General features: G+C 37.7%; 1 protein-coding gene across 2 annotated transcripts in view; it reads left to right on the forward strand.

Annotated features, from left to right (window-relative positions):
• The window catches only part of TRAPPC9 (trafficking protein particle complex subunit 9), a 493,542-nt gene that overhangs the window by 229,099 nt on the left and 242,736 nt on the right, over positions 1-21,707 (forward strand). For both annotated transcript variants that reach the window (XM_057429748.1, XM_057429749.1), the window contains one exon: positions 7,146-7,236. In XM_057429748.1, the coding sequence (XP_057285731.1) occupies positions 7,146-7,236 (91 nt within the window). The remainder of the gene's footprint in view (positions 1-7,145; positions 7,237-21,707) is intronic.

The following is a 21,707-nucleotide window of genomic DNA, read 5'->3' on the forward strand; positions in this document are numbered from 1 at the left end:
CTAGGTAAATTCTGGTTAAGCAGTAGGAGAAATCCTTTTTACAATGAGGATGCTGAAACAGTGTGCAGTGGTTTAAACCCAGCCAGACAGCTCGTTCACTCACTTCCCCCCCTTCTTGCACTCCCCCTACTCCTGGAGGGATGGAGAGGAGAATCAAAAAGAATGCAACTCCCACAGGTTGAGATAAGAACAGTTTAGTAACTAAGGTATAACACAAATCACTACTGCTGCCACTAATAATAATAATGATAAGGGAAATAACAAGGGAAGAGAATACATCTCACCACCAGCCAACCGATAACTCACCCCCCCAGCCTGACCAAGCACTGACCTATACCTCCTCCAACCCTGCAGTCCCCCAGTCCTTCCGGCTAACTCCCAGTTACATCCTGGGCATGACGTGCTGTGGTATGGAATGCCTCTTTGGTCAGTTTGGGTCAGGTGTCCTGTCTCTGCTTCCTCCTGGCTTTCCCTCCTCCCTGGCAGAGCATGAGGCTCACAAAGTCCTTGGGCAGACCAAAACATCGGTGTTATCAGCTCTGTTCCCAGGCCGAAAGTCAAAACACAGCACTGCACCAGCTACCAAGAAGGAGAAAAATGACTGCTACTGCTGAACCCAGGGCACAGTGGATCAAGTTACCCAAAAGTTCTGTAAAATCGAAGTCCTTCTTGAAAAATTCTGGACAAGGCCTTGAACAACTTGGTGCAATTCCAGTATTTCTGTGCTTTGAGCACAGGTTTGGACAGTGACTCTGGAATTTCATTATCAATTATTCTGTGATTTGTGCAGCCATGCAGAGGGCTGGGGCAGAAAATGACTGTTGAAAACCAGACTCCTTTTCCTCCTCCTGTCTCCTGCTGTCCCCAGGTTTGATTGCAGCCAGAGAACTTTTCTAATGTACTGTGAAAGAATTGCTGTTTCAGTGAAATGAGAGTATAACATTTTGGAGTCATTTTCTTGAAAATATTCTAAACCTGGCCCTAACAACCTTGAAAATATGAGACTTCCAGCACCACCTTAAAAATCATGTTCCAGTCTTAACTTTTCTAATAGTTAGGCAATTTTTTCTTACTTCAACATTAATTTCTATGATTTAGCTGATGCCTGGCCTATTTGCAAAGTTTTCTTACAGTTCTGAAATTGTATTGTGTGCCTTTCTCCTGTTTTCTCTTTTCTATATTTAAACCTAATTGCCAACATTTTTTCAAAGCCCATTTGCTTTCAGCCATATTGCTGATGTTGTTCTGCAGTATAGCTATATTTTCCTCACTGTGTGGCTTCCACAGTTGTAAGCAATACTTCAGGTGAGATTTCTCATAGAACAAAAGCTTTACCTTCCATGTTTCAGGTACGATGGTTACTCTGAGTACTGTTCTTGAGTTCTTTGGCAAGTTTCCCATGTCTGAGTGATTTATTTTTTATGTGGTCCAGTATAACTGACTGAATAATTATTCCCAACTTCCATTTATAGACTCGTTGACTCTTTCCAGGGTGATACTTGGAACTTTTCTTCATTGAGTTTCATCCAAGTGATCTTCATACATTCCATTCATTTATTAGGTCAGTGAATGCTGACATCTTTTCCAAATACATACATTTTATGAATGTTTTTCTATTTCACCATTTACGTAGCCCGTGGGAATGTTGAAATTAATATGTATCGGACAGAAGCTTGAGACATTTCATTTGTGAAGTTCTTTGCTGTGAGGGTGGTGAGGCACTGAAATGGGTTGCCCAAGGGAGTTGTGAATGCTCCATCCCTGGCGGTGTTCAAGGCCAGGTTGGACAGAGCCTTGGGTGACATGGTTTAGTGTGAGGTGTCCCTGCCCATGGCAGGGGGGTTGGAACTGGATGATCTTAAGGTCCTTTCCAACCCTAACTATTCTGTGATTCCATGCTATCTAGGCTTGCCAGCAAACCAGTGACAACTTATGAAAATTTACTTTTCTGTTTGTCTGTTCAGCTTTTCATGACTTCATCTTTATCATAATTATGAATCATAAGTAATGAAAATATTGCATGTTGTGAAACTTTTGTACATCTGTAAAGGTTTCCTTAGAAATACTTTAGTTGGATGGAGCTTTACATTTACATGCTGAGTTTGAGCTTAGCATCAACAATCGTTTGCAAAAGTAACTATTATTTAAGAACCGCAGTAACTGCATGTAATTAGTTTAAGCAGTAAAGCACCACAGTAATAATCAAGCAGAAAGCTTAAAATATGACTAAGGCTACTGCTCTAAAGTAAATTGTGATCATTAATCATTTAAATTTCTTTTTCATTAGTATAATTTCTCTTTATGAACAGTTAATAATTTGCTTATGGTGTGTATACGCTTCCACCTGTATTTATTTGCAAAGGAACTGAGAAATATGTTCTTGCAAATAAATCTGTTTAGAGCGATGCAAGATGCAGAATGCTGCAGAGAGAAAAAACATGATTACCTTTAAGATACAAAGCATTTTTAAAAATGGATTGTCTTTTGAAGCAGTAGGTTTTAGACAACATGCTGTGTTATTATTGTGGGTACCCAGCTACACGCTAGACAATCAGAATTAGTATAAAAGAGTAAACTTTTCCTTGGGAGCATAACAAGTTCATTCAACTGTCATTCAGGTTTTCACTCTGAAACATTTTATATCATATGCAATCTGTTGCTAAGGAAATGTTAAATAAAGATGCCTACAATGAAAAATTAGGGTTTGATTTTAAGTTTTTTTTAAACAACATTTGGTGGTCTGAGGCCCCCATTGAAACTTATTTCATTGTGCAGATGAAAATGTCTTGAACTGCCAAACGTGAACTGGAGACTGGAAGTGAACTGTTTCAGTCTTGGCTGATTCATGTGTTGTTGATAGCAAAGATTTGACTGTTGGAAATGAGGCTTGGGTTAACAATTTAACAATCTGACTGATGGAAGAGAGGGTTTATAATCCCAGTGAGATGATAGCAAAATATTTGGAGGTTTCCTTAAGTAGATAGATTCTACAAGGTCACACTGAAGTTTGTCAGTCTGAACTTCCATTTGTCTGTGCATTTTTTTAATGAATCTTAAATTCTGGATCTTACGCTTTTGTCTTTTATCAGATTCGACTTTGAGCTAAGAATGAAAGGATATATTGACAATCCCTGTTGCAGCTGCTTCTCTTTCATTAGCTTCTAAAGGCTTGTCTTAGGAAATAGGCAAACTCTTGAGTTCAGCTTTTCTCTTTTTCCTCTGAAGTTGTATTACTCCACATTTTGGTTGCTTTTCATCTCCAAGGTGATGAGTTTGCTACAATATTCAGTTTGTGTTTGTGCTATAATGAGCAATTTTATATAATTGCCTGATACATAGTTAGGAGACAAAGATCAATGATACAAAATTCCACGCTATTTCTGTCTATTAGGAATGGTTAGGCCATACCAACAACACTAGTTTCTCTATTAACTTAATTGATTTTTTTTTTGCTTTGAGTCTCTTTGGCAGCAGAGTGTAAGCTGAATTAGATGCTTAGTGAACTCTGTGGGCAAAACTTTGGACGCTCATTAAAAACCTGTGTTTTGGGGAGATATTTTTAAAGCACCTTTTCTGAATCACTTGGTGCAAGTTGGGCATTTACATTATGTCTGAGCCTCTTTTGCCCTATCTGTGGGGCAGCCTGAATACTACACTGAATGCTGCTAGAACTGCCAGATCTTCCTGGTGAGTAATCTGAAGACAGCAAGGTTGCACTGATCACAGAACAATTTAGGTTGGAAGGAACCTCCTCAGGTCTGTTATAACACTCTGTCCTGCAACTTGTGTTTGTTGCCCCTCTTTGAATTACTGTGCTCCTCCAAGGGAAATCTGGCTCCATCTTTTCTATACCCTCTCCATATTTCTCCATAGCCTTCCTTCTCAAGACCAAACAAGCCCTGTTCTCTCAGGGTTTAATACGTTACATGCTCCAGCTCTCTAATCATCTTGGTAACCCTCCAGGGAATTTTATCCCATATTTCAGTGTCCTGAACTGGGGAAGTCAGACTGGACACAGAATGTAAGAAGTGTAGGTATGTAATTTTTATTAGTTGAGGTATAGCTTTGGATACTTTTTGCACTTATTCCAAGAAGCAGTTGGTTTCAGAACTCATCAGTAGCTGTATTGAATTTGAAATTTAAAAATGTGTTTTCCTTGTGGATTATAGAATTATAGAATCATTTATGTTGGAAAAGACCTTTCAACTAATCAAGTCCAGATGTTAACCTAGCACTGCCAAATCCTCCACTAAACCACCACACTACAAATCTTTTAAATACCTCCAGGGCTGGTGACACCACCAATTCCTTGGGCAGCCTGTTCCAATACTTGACAACCCTTCTGGGGAAGAAATTGTTCCTAATATCCAATCTAAACCTCCCCTGGTGCAGTTTGAGGCCATTTCCACTTGTCCTATTGCTTGTTATTTGGGAGAAGACACCAACCCTCACCTCACTACGACCTCCTTTTGAGTAGTTGTAGAGAGCAAGAAGGTACCCCCTGAGCCACATCCTATTCTCCAGGCGAAACCATCCCAGTTCTCTCAGCTACTCCTGACTTGTGCTTTACCCTTTACCGGCTTCGTTGCCTTTCTTTGGACATGCTCCAGCATCTCAATGTTTTCCTGGAGTAAGGGGCCCAAAACCAAACACAGGATTTGAGGTGCAGCCTCATCCATGCAGGGGGACAATCACTTCTCTACTCCTGCCCACCACACTTATTGCTGATACAGGCCAGGGTGCTCTTGGCCTTATTGGTCACCCAGGTACAAGCTGGCTTATGTTCAAGTGGCTGTTGATCAACAACCACAGGTCCTTTTCTTCTGAGAAGCTTTCCAGCCACTCTTCCTCAATCCTGTAGCATTGCATGGGGTTGTTGTGGCCCTAAAGCAGGTCTCAGCACTGAGCCTTGTTGAACCTCATCCAGTTGGTCTCAGCCCATCAATCCAGCCTGTCCAGATCCCTCTGTAGATCCATGCGAATACGTGGATCTACTTTGATAGCATTTACCAACCATAAAGGATGGAGAATCGCCTATTTTATAGTCATTTTATAGTGGCATCTGAGACATTAAGTTTTCCATGGAGCTTTAAGCAGTAAAAATTTGCAATATTCCAGGCACCAATGTGAGCAAGTTAAGTTAGTTTAATGTTACAGTTAATGGCAGCCACTCTGTTTTAAAATGTCTTTTAAATACTGCCTTTTTATTAGTGTTTTCTCTCACTTATATTCCTTACATTAAGGATGTGATAACAGGATTATTTATCTTTTCTTTCTATGAAGTAATCCAAATTATGTATTCTCTGTCCTATAGTTTGGTTTATGGAAATTATTCTGTTGTGCTGGTGTCCTGGGTCATACAGCAGCAGCGTGTTTTGGAAGTGGTATTCTGCTGCCTTCAGTTTTCCAGTGCATTTATTTAATGGTGTTTACAGCTTTCAGACTCTATAGGGTTTGTGAATTCTTCATTTGTAGTCCTTTTAAGGGGAAAAAAAGGAAAAAAAAAAGCTATTTAAGACATTTTTCAGGGCATAATGAGAATACTAAAAACATTGTGAGAATGCTCTGCAGTATATCGATTTTCCTCTTCTATCTTCTTCTTGAGCTCTTGAGTCTCACTAATTGTTAGATCTCAGGGTTTTTCTTTTACATCTCATGGAGAGCCTGTAAAATTATGTCCTGTGGTAGGAATTAGTTATCTGCAGTGATAACTAATAACTTTTAAATGACACCGACGGGAACATACTTTGTCAGTCAGATGATGTGCCTCTCTTTCCAGAGTTGTGCAGAAAAAAGACTGATCACATTTAGGAGTCTGGTTTTTTAAATGTATTTTTGAGGAACACAGTTCCAGTACTTTTGGAGTTGTTGGCTGAAACCTTGATCAAGCTTGTTAGGAGCTTAGGTCATAGTTACCTTGGGTCACCACTTCACTTCAGTTGTTTCATTTGAAGACTGAGACTTGAAAGCAGTCTCTTCCCAACATCACAAAGAAGATCCTGCCTCTCCCTTGAGCTTTGTTCCTGTGTGATGCTCCCATTCTGGAAAAGCATGACCTGAGCTGTAAAGACAATAAAGATTGCCAGCGATACTCTAGTGTAAGCACACCAAAGCTCATGTGCTGTATGTGTGTCAATGGAGGATCTGTGCTTGCTCCACCTCCCCTCCTTCGTCTCAGCCTGGCTGAGAGAGGGGCTTCTTGTGGTACAAAATCGTGCCAAGCCCCTGAATGCAGCTTTGGCCAAATAGAAGATGCTGCTGTCATTTGCATGTGCTTCAAAGCCCTTTGCATTTAGTGCCTCTCTTAAGTAAGGGAATCAGGAATCCTGTTAGAAATGCATGCTATCTTCATTGGTGCATCACATGAAATTATTGTTAATTTGTTTAAATGGATAATACTAATTTTGTGTTCCATTGGATATTGCTTATGCTTTTATTTTAACACTTGTGTAAATGGTTTTGCAGCCCTTCAGAAACAAGAGAGTCTCCTTTTCCCAACTGCTTATTTCAGCGCTTCACTGTCCTTAGAGTAAGAACAAATTCCTAATTTTTCTCTCGTTTCAGTCTGATCTGGTTTCTGAGCTCATACAGGAGCGAGTAGAAAGGGAAGCTTGCAGGTTGTGTGCGTGTGTGATTCTGGTGTGACATTTGCCCTCGATATCGACATTGTTGCTGCATTGTCTATTGTCCCTTGTACCTACACAGAAGTGGCACTGAGCCAGTATAAGAAGTTATCCTTGCCCCATTTGTGCTTTTTTTCCTATTGCCCTATTAAATTTTATCCTTTTATTTTGAGATTGCTCTTACTATGTCATTTTGAACTGTGATCTTGCACCACGTTGTGACAGGTTCTTCATTTTTACAGCTTCCAGACTTTTCTCCCCTTGTGTTTTACTGTGGTTCAAGTACATTTTACTTTTGCATTTTCATATTTAATGGTTCTCAGTGGAATTAAATTTTATATTCTGAAGATATCAGTTTCTCTAATTATTATTGTTAGTCAGTTCATGGGTTAATAAACCAAATCTGTAACATTAGCCTTTACGGAATTGCTAGCTTGCAGTTTTAATATGCAATAATAAAAGTTGTAGGTATCACATGCTCTTTTTCTCTCTGAAACAAAATTTTCCTTAACTCCAATTTACCCTTCCTTGAAACGTGAAGGGGAAGCAAGTGTGGAAGGCGTCCTTAATCAACTGGTCCTGGAGAATCTACAGTTGGCTCCCCTCCAGTGGGGTGAGTAGTGTCAAAATCTGTTGATGATCTTTTTAGAGGAGATGCTGGCTTGTAATTTTTGCACAATGAGAATAATAATGTTTTCATTTACTGACAATCTATGATACATGAGAATTTGCTGGGAATTGTATTTTCACTGGGATATGTTACTTAGCTGAAGATAAACCCAAAATTGGTGTCTATTTTATTTTAAGTATCACTGTTCAGTGAGAGTAAATCTGAAACCTGAGTACGCACTTCTTTGTGTAATTTGCAGTCCTTGTATTGTATGAGAAATGGCCACTACTTACATCTTCCCTTTCCCTGACAGTGTGTGTTTTTAAAGTAATTTCTTAAAGCATTTTCATACGGAATTGTAATATATGTTTTGGTGTATTTCTTACAATGATCCATTTGCATTTGCAAAATTTTAGGTACAGAAAAGGTTGATAAGCTGTGTAGTGGAGAAGAACAGTTTCACATTTAGAATGATGTTCCAATGATGAAATATTGAATAAATTTGATTTCGAAGAGTCGCAATAATGTGACTTCTGTTGACGTTCTTATCAAGGATATTCAGAGCCTTTAGAACACGGGATGTTTTATCCCTAACACTTCTGTGTCAGTTACAAGTTTCAGAAAAAGTCCCCAGTTCATCAGTTTATACTCATATTTTAATTAATTTGATGTCCGAGGGGAAGGCCAATTTTAAGGAACAATCACTGTTGTCTTCATTAACTGGTAAAACTAAAATCACCCCTAACTCTAGTATTTGTTTACTCTTAAATGCTTGAGGTTTTTTCAACCCCAGTGGACCACTGTCAACTCATATGTTAAAATTTATAAGCACATTGTTTATAGGTGAGAAGATAAAACTGATGGTTTGAAGTTGCTTGTTGTAAACATTTGAAACTGTCTCTGAACTCATGCTTATTTGGCCTCTGTTCCTCAGAGGATTCAAGGATTTGGTAGCACTTGCTTGTATGACTGGCCTTGGCTAAGATTGCCCCGGTCTTCATCTGTGAGACAAGCGGTTTGTGTCAGATGTGTGTTGTTGAGCTCAGAGAGGTCACTTGAGAGTTGAGTTCTGCAGAGCAGTGTTGACCTTCAGCAGGTTTGTAACCTGGGCTCTGTGTTTGAGAACCTTCCCTTGGCACTTCTGCATGGTAGATAGCATTAAGGATGAAAACCGTACTTTCTTTCTCCTTCAGTTTCCTTGGGTTTCTTCTTTTTTTAATTTTCTTTCTAATGCCAAATTCCACTATTTTCTTAGTAAAAGAGGCTTTTAGAATCGTAAGATTGTATCCAGTATTCTTGTCTAAATGACAATATTCATAGGTACTCTGATGCACTAGTTGAAAAACATGTACGTAGCTCTGATTCACAATAAAATCTGATTATCCATGGAGTTGGTAATTTCTCAGGCTGTTGCTTAATTTGGTTAAAGAATTCTGGTTACTTTAGTGTTCAGAATGTATGAATGCCACCAACACTGTGATATTCTCTGCCTCATAAATTCAGAATCTTTTGAAGCACAATCTCTTGGCTGGTTGTGCCTTAAATGTTAATTTTCTGCATTAAATAAAGAGAAAGTGGGATCCTATGGGATACCAAATACTCGGTTTTCAACAACTTATGTATATTTTCTTTTCGGAATGTTCTGGTGGCAGAAAATGCTGTTTTTGATGAAATCTGCTGTATTTTTTTATTCTAATATTTTCTCTCTCTGAAAATGCTATTAATAGAGTGCTTTGTATAACACAAAAAATATGTCAACGTAGAAGATGTAGCACTGCAGAGATTATTGAAGAGGACATTTTGATGAAATGCCTTATTCAACTTGAAAACAGAAAAAAAAAAAAATTGGAGAAATTTTAATTTCTTTTAATGAACCATAATTTCAAATATTCAGCACTTAAATCTTTGCAAGTTGATTTCACAGTGTTGTAGCCTGGTAGCCCCACCTGCACTCATCATGAGAAGAGCTACTGCAGTCCTTCCAGAAAGTGGTACCATGGCAATACAGGCTAATTTGGTTTTATTAATGTGTGGGATGGAGGAGGAATTAAAAGGTTGTTTTTTTCAGTTCAGTATGTGGGAGTAGTAATAAGGAGTTGTTGGAACGTCTGGCTAATCAAGAGTGTGTGTTTGTGTACGCATGTATTTAGACAATGTGACATACTACCTTTCAGAGTTTAAATTGTCTTTTGGTGCTAGAATATATTTCCTATTCAGTTCTTATAGGCATGGAAAAGTGTTATGTGTTTCTAATCATCTAAGATGTGAGTCCTGTTTTTTTCTCTGGCTTTTTTCTTGATATTTTGATGTGATTGACCTGAACTGTCGTGTAAGAATAAGCTCTTTCAGTGGTAGTGATCTATCCCAAGTGCCAATAATGACATAAACATTTGCAAGCTATCTTAAAAGTTCTTTGACTGTTAATATTTCTACTAAGAGAGAACTGTAAACATATATATTATAATTGATAAGACAGTAGTTTACAGATTTTAATTTCTCATCCAGCCTCATCCAGTATTTTGATGTCATTGATAAGAAGGTACTTAAAAAATGCCATAATATTGTAGTGTCAGCTAGTTTTTTTTTTCTCTTAGTCATCACACTGTTTGTAGTCACAACCTTGCTTTGCTTTGAGTTTTGTTTTTTGTATGCTAAGAGTAGATTGCATCTTAATATGAACCCTTTACTACCAGCCATCATAGTAATATAATCTTTGCATATATTGGGTGAAAATTTTGCCTTAGTTTTATGCAATAGAATTGATTCTATGATTATTCAGGATTTTTGCTATACTGATGGTTCCATTGAAAGGTTTACTCTATTATAAGTGCTCACAGTGAAACGCAGATGAATATTTAACAGGGTTTTGATTAAAAAAAATTACTGCCTCTTCTTCAAATTTATAAAAGCTGGACTTCAAAATTCCCTTTAAATATGACATATTTAATTCATATTATATTTAATATTACATTTCTAAAATTATAAAAGCTTATTGAAATAGTTTTTCATGTAAATTTGACAATCCTGGTTTTTATTCGTGAAATGCAAGGCAAAGAGTAGAATTAAAAGTGGCACTGAAGTTTTGGTCTGAGGGTAAGAAGTCAGCTCTGAAGGTTGTCAGAGGGAAAAAAACTGACTCTTAGTGAACACTGTTGGTTGTGATTTCATATAATTAAATGACTGGGGAAGAGAGAAGTACTTAAAACATGAGGAATCATAAAAAAGAAAATATGTCAAAGGCTAGAGTGAGAGTTCTTAATACGTTGTTAAAAATGATTTTAAGATTTAGGGCATCTCTGTAAAATGAAGTTGTCTGTAATGTCCATTAGTAAATCACATGTAATTGAAAAACATAATCTTGCTCAACATCACCAAGTTCAATGTTCTTTACAAGTTATGACATATTTTCTTTTTACTGCTGGGCAACAAACCAAGTGTAGGAATAAATGTGGTTTTAAGGTGAATATATTAATATCATCAAATCAAGAAAACATTGCCTGCAAAGTTTAATGAGGAGAACCAAGACTCTTCAAAGGCATCTGTCGTGCAAGTTCCGTGGTTAGATTCAAAAACGATCAGATGGAGGTATTTGTAGATGCTGGCTGTGCAGTATTTTCTCAGTCGTTATTTGATTTATGTTGCTAGGTTTTGCAAGCAAGCAGAATTCTGAGGCTGAACACTTAACAGTTTGATGGTACTCTTCTGCATTTCATAGCAAAGCTATCATAGGTATAAATTCTGCACACAAAATGGGGCTATTGAACTTGAAATACACTGAGTTTGAAATGAACTGTTGATTTAACCTGGAGTAGGCTGGACTCAGGATGTTCTTACATTCAAATGAGAAGCACCTCTTGAGCAAGAGGTTCTCAACACTTTGCATGTTTAACTTCTTTCACTGCCTGCAGCCACAAAGTACAAACAGCTTTTCTTGATGATTGTCATATATATATGAGTGATGATATATTAGAGAAATTTGACACACAAATTCAGAACTGTAACCACCTAAAAGTGCTAAATGTTTTAGTATAACAGGAAAATACTTTTCTTTCTTTATAGAAACTAATTGAATAACTGAAAATCACTGATTATACATAAACTCTAAGGGTATTTGCTGTAATATTCTAAGAAACATTTATTTGTCAAGCTTCACCATGGGAAAAGTCCCAAAAAAGGTTTTAGGCTTCATTATTTTATTTCATTCACTCATTTCTTTCATTCTTCTCTTCTTCCTTTATAATAAAGATGGATTTCAAGACAGGTTGTAATGTTTAAATTAATTACGGATCCCTTTTCACAATGCAGTGCATTTAATTTTCTAGTATGCAAGTAAAGGGAAAACTGCTGCTGCATTCTGTCTGGATTATAAGGGTTCAGACTGTATTGTGTGTCTACCTGCATCATGTAGACATATTGTACTTAGAGAAAACTCAAACCTCATATATGAAAGGTGGTTTTAAATTGTCCCTCACAGGTAATTTGAAACAATAGAAGAGGTATTTTGAAGTGTTTTATGAGCATGTGGCTCACGACAGCTTGTTTTGGACATCTGTCTGGATAAGGTTCACCATGGATCTTATGGAAGCATTACTTTTAAAATGAATTCTCTTAATAATCCATCGTGGGTTTTAGCGTCAAATCAGAATCAATTTTCACAGCTTGTATCTTTCATGGATCTTAAAATTACTGAAACTACTCACCCATTTTATTTTGCATTTTCCAATCTGACCTTAGACCATAATTAAATCTTGCTCTCCACAATTTCCGTGATTAACTGTTAGGGATTGGGGCAGTGTCAAATCACTGCGTCCTGAACACAGAGGAAAATATTTTAAAGTACCTGTCGGTAAGCAGATGAGGAAATGATGCATCTCTAAACCTGTGTTTTGGATGCTGCCTTGACACCCTGACAGCTTGTTTCTCCCCAAGGACCTAGTTAAAAAAAGCCAGACATCTGCAGACATGATCACTGGTAACAGTTTTGCTTTAGTCCAGGCAGTCCTAGAGTATTGCTCTTGCCCAATGTTTTAAATTCCAAGGCTGTCTTGGCTGTTTGGTCAAAGACTAGTTTTAATAGGGAACTGTAAGGAGGTAGTTTTACATTCTCTTTTCATAAAGAAACCCCTCATAGGCCATCCAATGACCACGTAGATTATATAGAGCGAAGCTTGGAAATGTGGAGACATCAGCAGGGTATATGAAGGTCTGCCCTGCAGAAAAATGTTGAATGTTATCTGTTCATTCATGAAACTGAAATATTCTTTAATTTCTATTTTAGAATTACAGTAGTCTGGCTATTATCATCATTAGAAAGATGAAACCAAAAGTATTAGCCAGAAAATCTGAAGAGTAAGCTGTTCATAAGGTAGAGAACCAGTCTGATTCATGGGAAGACTGAAATCAAGGAGCAATGTGGTGGTAAATGGATTTTACTAGGTAACCAACCTTTACTATCCACTTTTAGTAAAATCTTCAGGTTTTTCATTTTGATTTTTAAGATGCAAGAGAGGTGGGAACACTTTCATATCTCAACAGCTTGTGTGCAGGCTGTTTTGGAGGATATTTTGGCAATGTCAAACAAGCAAAATGCTTTACTTACTGGGAAGTGTTAAGCGACTAGGGTAGTACATTGAAAAAATGGACTAACTTGATAAAACTAGGGCATCTGGCACATGAATAATGTTCTTGCATGTCAAAACATGCTATTGTGTGGTATATTTTGAATCAGCTGTTGTTTCTAATTCCTACCAAAGCCTTGGTTACTGTAAACTGAAAGGAAAAAAATCTTGTGGAGAAAAGGTTTTAGATATAACCAGATCAGTTGTGATTTCAAAGAAAAGATGCTAAGAATATAGAAAGCATGCTAAAGTGAAAATAAATTGCCAAAACCTCTTCTGAAAACTCAGGGAGCTTGAGACAGGTTGGGTAGTGTGCCAGTGGTTACTTCTTAGCAGGTTTCTGAAAGAATTGGTAGTTGAAGCTGCAGATCCTGCATATCTAATAAAGCAGTGAAAATAGAGTGATAAATAATAATGGAGTTGTCCATGGGTCTAGGACCAGTTTCATCAATGGAAATAGTTACTGATTTTTGCTTAAAAAGAAAAAAGAAAAGCAAATATGAGGGGGAAGAATAAACTGATGAAACATGCTGATGGCTCAAAGATGAGCACCACCATCTCTCCAAAAAGAGATCAAGCAGTATACTACATAAAGTCACAGAATGATTTGGGGTGGAAGGGACTTTCAGGAATCACCTAATGCACACCCCTGCCATGGGCAAGGACATCTAGGACACTAGGTTAGGTTGCACAAAGCCCCACCTAACCTGACTTTGAACACTTCCAGTGACAGTACATCCAGTTTTTCTGAACAGCCTATCCCATTGTATCCCTACCCTCATTGTAAAAGAATTCTTTCTGATGTCCAATCTAAACCTACCATCTTTCAGTTTAAAACCTCTGCCTTTTTTCCTGTCACTACAGATGACAGGAGAATCCTCTGTAGTGATGATAGTAGAGACATCTGTAGACATCTGTCGTAGAGACAGGAAAGTCTCTCCTTGTTTTTCTTATAATCTTTCAATAGTCTCAAATCCCATAAATTTACCATAGTACCATAAATTAAATGGAAAAATTTAGTCCAGAAAAGCAGGTTATCTGCTCTGAGACTGGTAACACAGAAATCTGCTGGAAGTTCAGGTGTCTTAAGTAATTGGAAAACTTTTGGTCAAGAAATGAAGACTTAGTGTTGGGTTTATGCTAGAGAGTTATTACACTGAATAAAATTAGATCAGTTCTCAAAAGCTGAGTAAATCTGTAATTTCTGTGTGCAATACTTAAACATCTACAGCCTTACTTGTGTTAAGTCGCAGTATCTCTGAAGTACGTTTCCTTTATCTAGCAAACTCAAGGGTTGAATGATCTCCAGGAATCCATCAGAGGACTGGGTCTCAAAAAGGGGGAAAAATTTCCTGAAGTAGGGCAACTTTTGGCATAAGAACATACTGAATAGAAACTGTCTGTTAATAGATAGTCTAGATTTTTTTTTTTAAAGACTATTAAAGTTTTCAACACAAAATTACAGCAAAAATACCGATGGAGAGGAAGGTACTAAATAATGGTGTATAATCTGATACAGAAAGGAGAAAAACAGGACATTGCGGTAGGAGAAAAATTAACTCATTCAACCTTGATTCAGGAACATGTGCCTAATACATTTTGTTACATTGAGTAAGTGACCTTGTTTTTAATATCTCATTTACAAACCCATTGTGTTTTTTTTTTTTTTAATAATGATTAAAAAAAAGGAAAAAAGCTGTGCAGTTTTTCTCCTTTATAGGGATGCTGCTTGTGACATTTCAGTTGGGCCTTAGCAGGGGATTGAAGAACACCCTAATGATGATAAATTGTTGCATAGTTGTGCAAGGTACTTAATTTTGTAGGTATTGTTGGGAGTAAATTGAGTAATAGATTAACTGAACATCCAAATTATTATGAAAATGGGTTACATGTTCAAAAAGAGCTGTGGAGATAATTGTAAGGAAGAAGATTGAAAAGACAAAAAGGCTGTCTTGTAAGGCAGTTGGTGAAAAGTATCACTGAATCTGCAGAGAAATAGATTTCTATTCCTTTGATGGACACTGAAGATGGCATTTGAATAAAATTTTAGAAAAATATGATTCAGCTTGTGGACAATTGAAAAAAAAGAAAGGAGGAAAAAAGATGAGGAAATGTGTGTATTAACAAGAGAGGAAAGAAAGATGCTTTGATCAGGCAGGATTTTAATTGCCCAGCAATTAAACGAATTGTATACTTAAGTGCGTAGAGAATGAGAAATGGAAAATATGCTAATTGTAGTGGAGGAATATTCTGAATAGCCAATGTAGGACAGGTTCAGTGTGTAATTGGTTGCGGGCAGTAAGCGAGAAGAGAGGCATTATTCCAGAACGTATGCGCTGAGCCTTTCTTATCTGGCTTCTGACATTTTTCAGCTTTTGTTTTGTTTCACTTGGAAAAATCATGCATTTGCTTGGAACTGAATGCCATGAATGTTGTAAATGAAAGCAGTCTTTTCACTGACTATGTTGTACTTTGGATCAGACTGTTTTTCACTAATAAAGGGTGTCATTTGGCTGTGCCATTACGTCTTTTCTGTAAGAGTGCAAATGTACTCTGTTGTAGTTTAAAGGTGGTAGTTAATCAAGTTAAATGGAAAGTTTTCCATTCAATTGTGTATTTTACTAGAAGCAAGGTCTTCCAAGCATTTACATGTGTTCTCCCCGCACACCCTGTGTTTTGACTCGTCAGTTAAGGTCAGTGTGACCTATCATCAGTAGAAGTTCTCTAGGAAAGACATTTTGAGGGAAGGGAAGATGGTTTAATTTTCAGTGTTCATTCTGAAGTAATCCTTTATTTCATCCAGGAAGCAAAAGTGAATTAATAACATAAATCCACCTCAATAAGCCACATAATACTAAAATTAATAGCTTCCAATGGTCAAAACCTCAACAGTACAAGCACAGACCAGAACAGAAAGGTTTGTGTGAAGAAACGTAAGCTTGGACTGAAGTACTGTCTTTCACGTTATCTCTTTTTTTCCTTTTTAGTCTCCCTCTCTCAATATTGTCAGCTAATAATCTAATTTTTAGCCTGATTTTTTGTCTCCATTCAGTGATTTTTCATAGGCTTTTTCTTCTCCCCATTGTCCGTTTGGTAAAACAACATCAGAACTTGATTTTACTTGTGTTTTTATTTTGTACCTCAGACCTCTGTATTAAGCAATCAGAAACTATCTTTTATAAAAGAAAGGTTGTACGGTTTTAGACCAGCAGGAAGTTAATTTCATTTGACTGATTTGAAGCATGATTTGATTACAAAGGAAGCCAGTCACACAGAAAATCGTTCCTAAGCTGCGATTGCGTGTGCTTATTGATCCTGTACACTCAGTAGTGAGCTTAGACTTTTTATTTTAGCATCATTTTCCTTGTTAAGCAGAAATTTGGGCTTACTTTACTATCACTTCTGATTACCTATGGATACACTAGAAAAAGTTACAGACATGTACAGAGCTGTTACAGAACTCTCATACTGAGGTCAGACACAAGAGATGAAATAAGGAAGAATTTTAATTGGAAATGTTAGTGGTATATAGAATGTGTAAAATGCCCCAGCAGTCTGGAATTACACAGAGAGAAATAATTGGTTGCCTCATGTGAAAACTTCAGGAAAGCAAAAAAGAGCAGCAGCAGCAATCCTCAATAACTAAAAGAAGTGTTAAGGGATAATTGCATTTCTGTACTTTGATGAATGGTCAAGTGTCCGTTATCTGAGTGAACGATGGTGTTGGGTTGTTCGAGCTGAAGAAAAAACCCAGCTGCTAAAATTTTTGGAGATCATAAATCAGAGATTTCAGAGCAGAAATGGGTGCCTCCAGCCCTGAACGATTCTGTCTGGGAGTCTTCCAACCGGGCTCCCAGCAGTAGGAGCATTTAGTAAATTGGTTTTAGTGGAACATGAAGTCTCAGAGTTGGTTTTATGCTGCACACAAGTTCCAGACTCCAGCTACAGCACTGCGGAGTGGGGGGATCAGCAGCTCAGATCTGGCTTGGGCTTTGCCTTACTCATAGCTCGTACCAGTAGACTGGGTGGGTAAAACATGACTTTGCACCTGTAAGGCAGGCTGCTTGGAGTCAGAGCCCTTGTTTGAAATGAGATGTAATTGTATTTCCTTCATTCTGCTCAGGAAATTGGGCCTGTGTATACACCCCCAAAATAGGAGTTGACTCCGTGGGAATGGGTGTCCACACTGTCTTGCCTAGTGGGCTTCTTCATGGCCTTTAAATCCCCATAACTGCATCACCTCTTGATTTACCATCAAACTTTTCCCCATATATGCTTCACTTCCAGAAAGAAAACTTGCAGGTTTCTCTCACTAACAAAATAGCCAAATTGTGATAATGAGGCAAAGAAAGTTAAAAATGAATGAGAAACGATCTAAGGTTTGAGATTTGGGTGAAAATAAGCTCAGTGAACAGCTCTCGGTCAGAGTGAACATCCTGAACTTTGCTGTTAAAGAGGTAATATGACTTCTGGTTTCCTAGTGACTATAATTTTGTATAACTTGCTGGAGCAACCAGTGAGTTTTGAACATCTGTTCCTGATGAAGGTATTAATCAGCAATGTGCTCACTTTTTGCTACTTATGAACTTTTTGTGTTAAAAGGCCATATTTGAAGGAAGTTATTTCTGTTTATGGGTACTTAATAGTTAGTGGTTTGTATTGTCTATGTATTGGTTTAAATTAATCTCATACCATGGGATGCACATCTTTATGTTATTTAATTCAGAAGTAGACTGCAGGAGGTGTCTCAGTGTAATTTTGTTTGGAAAGCCTTTTGTAAACTTCCTGAGCTCCATCCGAGAAGCTTGCTGTGGATAGGAATTTCAAGATTAAATTTATTTGTGACTCATTTCCAGCCCTTTTGTTCTCATGTCAATATTGTTCTTTAGTTTAAATAGCTTCTCTCAGTCTCTGATGTTTGCCTTTTTTTTACTCTTGCTCTTTCTTTTGTGTACCACAGTCAGGACTACCCCTTGAAGTCTTCTTGATAGCATAGAGCTATTTTATTGTCCACCCCACAATTATCTCAGTAGCTTTTGTCTGTGTCTGTTGTAAAGTGTTTTCTGTTTTCTTTGATCAGCATGACATGCTTAGATCTTCCATAGCTTTACTTCTGACGAGGATCCTTAATGGTCTTTACCTGAATAAAATAAATCTGTGCTTTCATTTTCAAGTTCATTTATACTCCTTTATGAATCAACTATTCAGTGAAATGCTAAATATTCACTATAATTTTGTTGATTTGAAACCAACATTGTCTTTCTCACAAACACTAGTTTGAAACAGGCAATGATGGACTAAATCCAGCTTATTAAACTTTCTGGCTCATATCAATGTTAATGTATTATGACTAATGTGAATTTTGTTGGTGTCTGGCTACCACATACTGTTTAGCAAGTTGCTGCTGTATCTCTCATGTATCTCTAGCAATATCTTGAATGTTTAGGGTTGATAATAAAGGAATCAGTATGAGAAAATACAAAATAATTAAACCATAAAAACTATAAGTAAATTTTGATTAAATTTCAAACTTCAGGTACTCAATGCCATGACTGATAGTAAAGTCATTATTTTACTACTAATCAGGCCTTATTTTTGACAGGGATTAATGTCATGAGGAAGCATCTGTAATACTTCTAATAGAGTACAGTTTAGTGATGTGAAATTCCTGTGTTTTTAGGTTTCTTTCATTGCTTGAAGTCCTTCTTAGCAAAGAGTAAGAAGGATCTTCCACATGACTTTGGAAGTCATTTCTCTGAGCAGCTGGAATGTTGTCATATTTGTCAGGCCTGTGACATTCCCCTGGCTGTGCTGATGTTGCTATAGAAGATATTTTCTGAAGAAAAGGATTGCTTCCTGCTGTCATTTGCCCTGATGCTGAGAAAAGCATCCATTTGTGGCTGTAAACCCTGCACCTGGGTAGCTGTCTAGTAAGAATTGGATTGATGCCTGCCTGCAGCTCAGTCACTAAATGGTCAGACATATAACAGCTTTTTTTCCTATTATCTAGGCTTGTATTCTGACTGACAGAGTGACATTTGTCCATCCAGGTGACTTGTGTTGTCCTTATGAATGTGGTGGAGTCAGTGTGTTTCTCGTAGCATCCTTTGATGCTGCTAACTGGAAATTCAACAGTTTTTAGGAAACCCTGAAATTCCCAGTTTAGGTTAGTTTTCATTGCACAATAATTACAGTTTTCACCACATGCAAGCACAAAAGCTCGGGGATCAAAGCATATGGGGCGTCCATGTCAAGATGTTGAGCAGAGACCTCCCCTGCAGCCCGGGGAGGGCCCCACGCCGCAGCAGGGGGGGATTTCCTGCAGGGGCTGCAGCCCTGCAGAGCCCTGGCTGGAACGGGGGTCCCTGAAGGGTGCAGGTGGGGAAGGACTCGCGTTGGAGCAGGGGTGAGGAGGGAGCTGTGGGCGAGAGGGGATGTGCTGGGATGAGCGCGACCCCATCCGCACCCCTGCACCTCGGGGAGAGGGGTTGGGAGAGAAGTGGGGACTGTGGGCTTGGGAAGGGGACAGGAAGGTGTTTTAACTTCTGGTTTAGCTTTTTTAACATCTAAATCTATTTTAATTGACAGTAAGTTTAGTTTTCTTCCAGTTGAGTCCGTTTTGATTGTGACAGTACCTGGTAAGTGATCTCCCTACCTTTACCTCTGCCTGTGAGCTTTCTCACCCCATCTTCTTCCCCTCTCCTGTTGTGGAGGATAAGTAAGGTGAGCAGCTGCATGGTTCGTGGCTACTGAGCACAGTGGACCCATCAGAAAATGCTTCTTCAGTATGTGAATATTCTCTTTCACTTACTGTCTTTTTGGGAGGTCTTAGTGCAGTTCACACAGTTCCTTGGAGCTAGTAATACTCAGAAATCTCTGCAAAAGCAGTAGATACTATGCAAAGGTAAAAAATAGTCTAGAATCACAGGAAAAAAGGAATGAAAGTGAGACAATAAAAGATTGTTTGCGTGTGAGAAATCGTTTTGGCTTTCTGGCTGTCAGAGTACATAGTTTTGGTACAGGAGGTCTGTTCAGAAAGCTGTGCATAATTCAGTCAAGTGAAAATGAGCAGAGGAAACAAGGACTGTGACATGTAGTGATACATGCCTGATAGGAGAGGCAGCTTGTAATAGAGGTTGGGGATGATAATCTGGAAGATGTTCTTCAAAAGATGCAGTGGCAGACAATGAAATTCGTCTGTTATTTTGAGAAAGTGGAAAAATCCAACTACTTGATCATCATGCAGAGCCAACCTTCATGGGTTTCTTTCTGTTCTTGTAATAAATTGTTTCTTAGGCAATGTATTGTGTGAGATTACGAACAGCTCTGACATACTGTATGGCATCATTCTTAATCCTTCTTGTTCCCTTTTAAAGTATTGTTTGTATTGCATCAGTGCTGACAACTTGGTAGTAATCCAGTCCTAATACCTAATTTACGTAAAACCCCACAGATGGCATTTACCTCCATCTTTCATCTGGAGTTTCTGTCTGTGGAGCTGTTCTTTTGCCATAGAGTGTGCCATAATAATCAGCAACCCTTCAGTCAAATTAAGTTGAGTTCAATGGTATGAACTCAGCAGAATATTGCTACAGGTCTAAATTTAATGAGGAAGGGACCAAAGCATTACAGAAATCCAGAGATTTGATTCAGAGCAGGAACTACATTTTATTCAGTTTTTGCTGTCTGCAGGTACGGACTAAAGTGTTGCTTCACTGGATTTTTGAAGCAGGTTGTCTGTGACTTCACCTTAACTCACATTATAGTTTACTCTTCTAATTAGAAACTCACTGTATTCCGTATGGGATAGTGAATGTTTCTCAGTTACACAGATTCCAAATGTGACCCTTGATCAGTTATTTTTGGTTATCATTAAAGTTCAACCTAATAATATGCATAATCCCAGTATGCCAGTCCTTTGGATACCATTGGGTAGTACTGCTGAATAGTACTATTTATACAGAAACTTGAAGTAATAAAGTCTTTGAAGTACCTTTGGGAAGAAACTTTAAACTGAAATACTGTAGTGTTGACTCCTGTGCTTTTCCTGACGTGCTAAAATCTAGAGAGGCTTCTATATAAAGGGCTTTTCTGAGCTCTGAGATAACACGGAAGAAGCAGGAGATGGAAGTGCAGGTTCAACTATTTTCAGAGCTAAAGTGGAATTGCCTTGAGCATTTCACTATAAATTAAATTTGAGTGCACAGTATCTGGCAATTAATAGCAAATTAAAACTGTCTTTATAAGCAGTGATTAGACAGCCTTTAATTGTCATTAATTCATATTCTGATGGCAAAGTGAATTTATTAAAGTTTGCAAACAGTGAAGTAAACACAAGGAAATATTTTGTTCAGTAAAATTTTATTCCTGTGCAATAATGTCTGGGTGAAAAGTCATTTGGGATTCTTCCTATTTTGAAACAGGGATTAAAATGAATCCGAGTCATCTTGCTGTTTATTAAGTAGCTCACTCCTGCTCAATCATAAATAATAAATGGTATGATAGGAAGACTCATCACTTGTTAGTGAAATTTGAATATCAGCAAGTAAGTTAATAGATACAAATAAAAAGTAAGCTAATGTCAGCATAAAATGTCTTTGAAACTTTCCAAAGTTGTATGGAGAAGATCAGGATTGGATACCTTCTACTGCCTAACAAAGTGGAAGTTATCAAGATTTACTTATAGAGCTGTTCCTTGATTTTTCCATTTCCATCTGTCATTCAAACTAGCTATAATTGGCAAGAATATAGAATATTCATTTTCATAGGCTTGCCCATGAAACTGGGTGATTTTCAGATGTTCATATGAGCTCCTTCTGTAAGATCCTAAAGATGTCAGAAATAGATTCATACTTC

The sequence above is a fragment of the Pezoporus wallicus genome, unplaced genomic scaffold, assembly GCF_028554395.1.
Source record: "Pezoporus wallicus isolate ANWC-B61680 ecotype Strahan unplaced genomic scaffold, APGP_CSIRO_Pwel_v1 contig_7545, whole genome shotgun sequence".
In the NCBI taxonomy this organism is placed as follows: Eukaryota; Metazoa; Chordata; class Aves; order Psittaciformes; family Psittacidae; genus Pezoporus; species Pezoporus wallicus.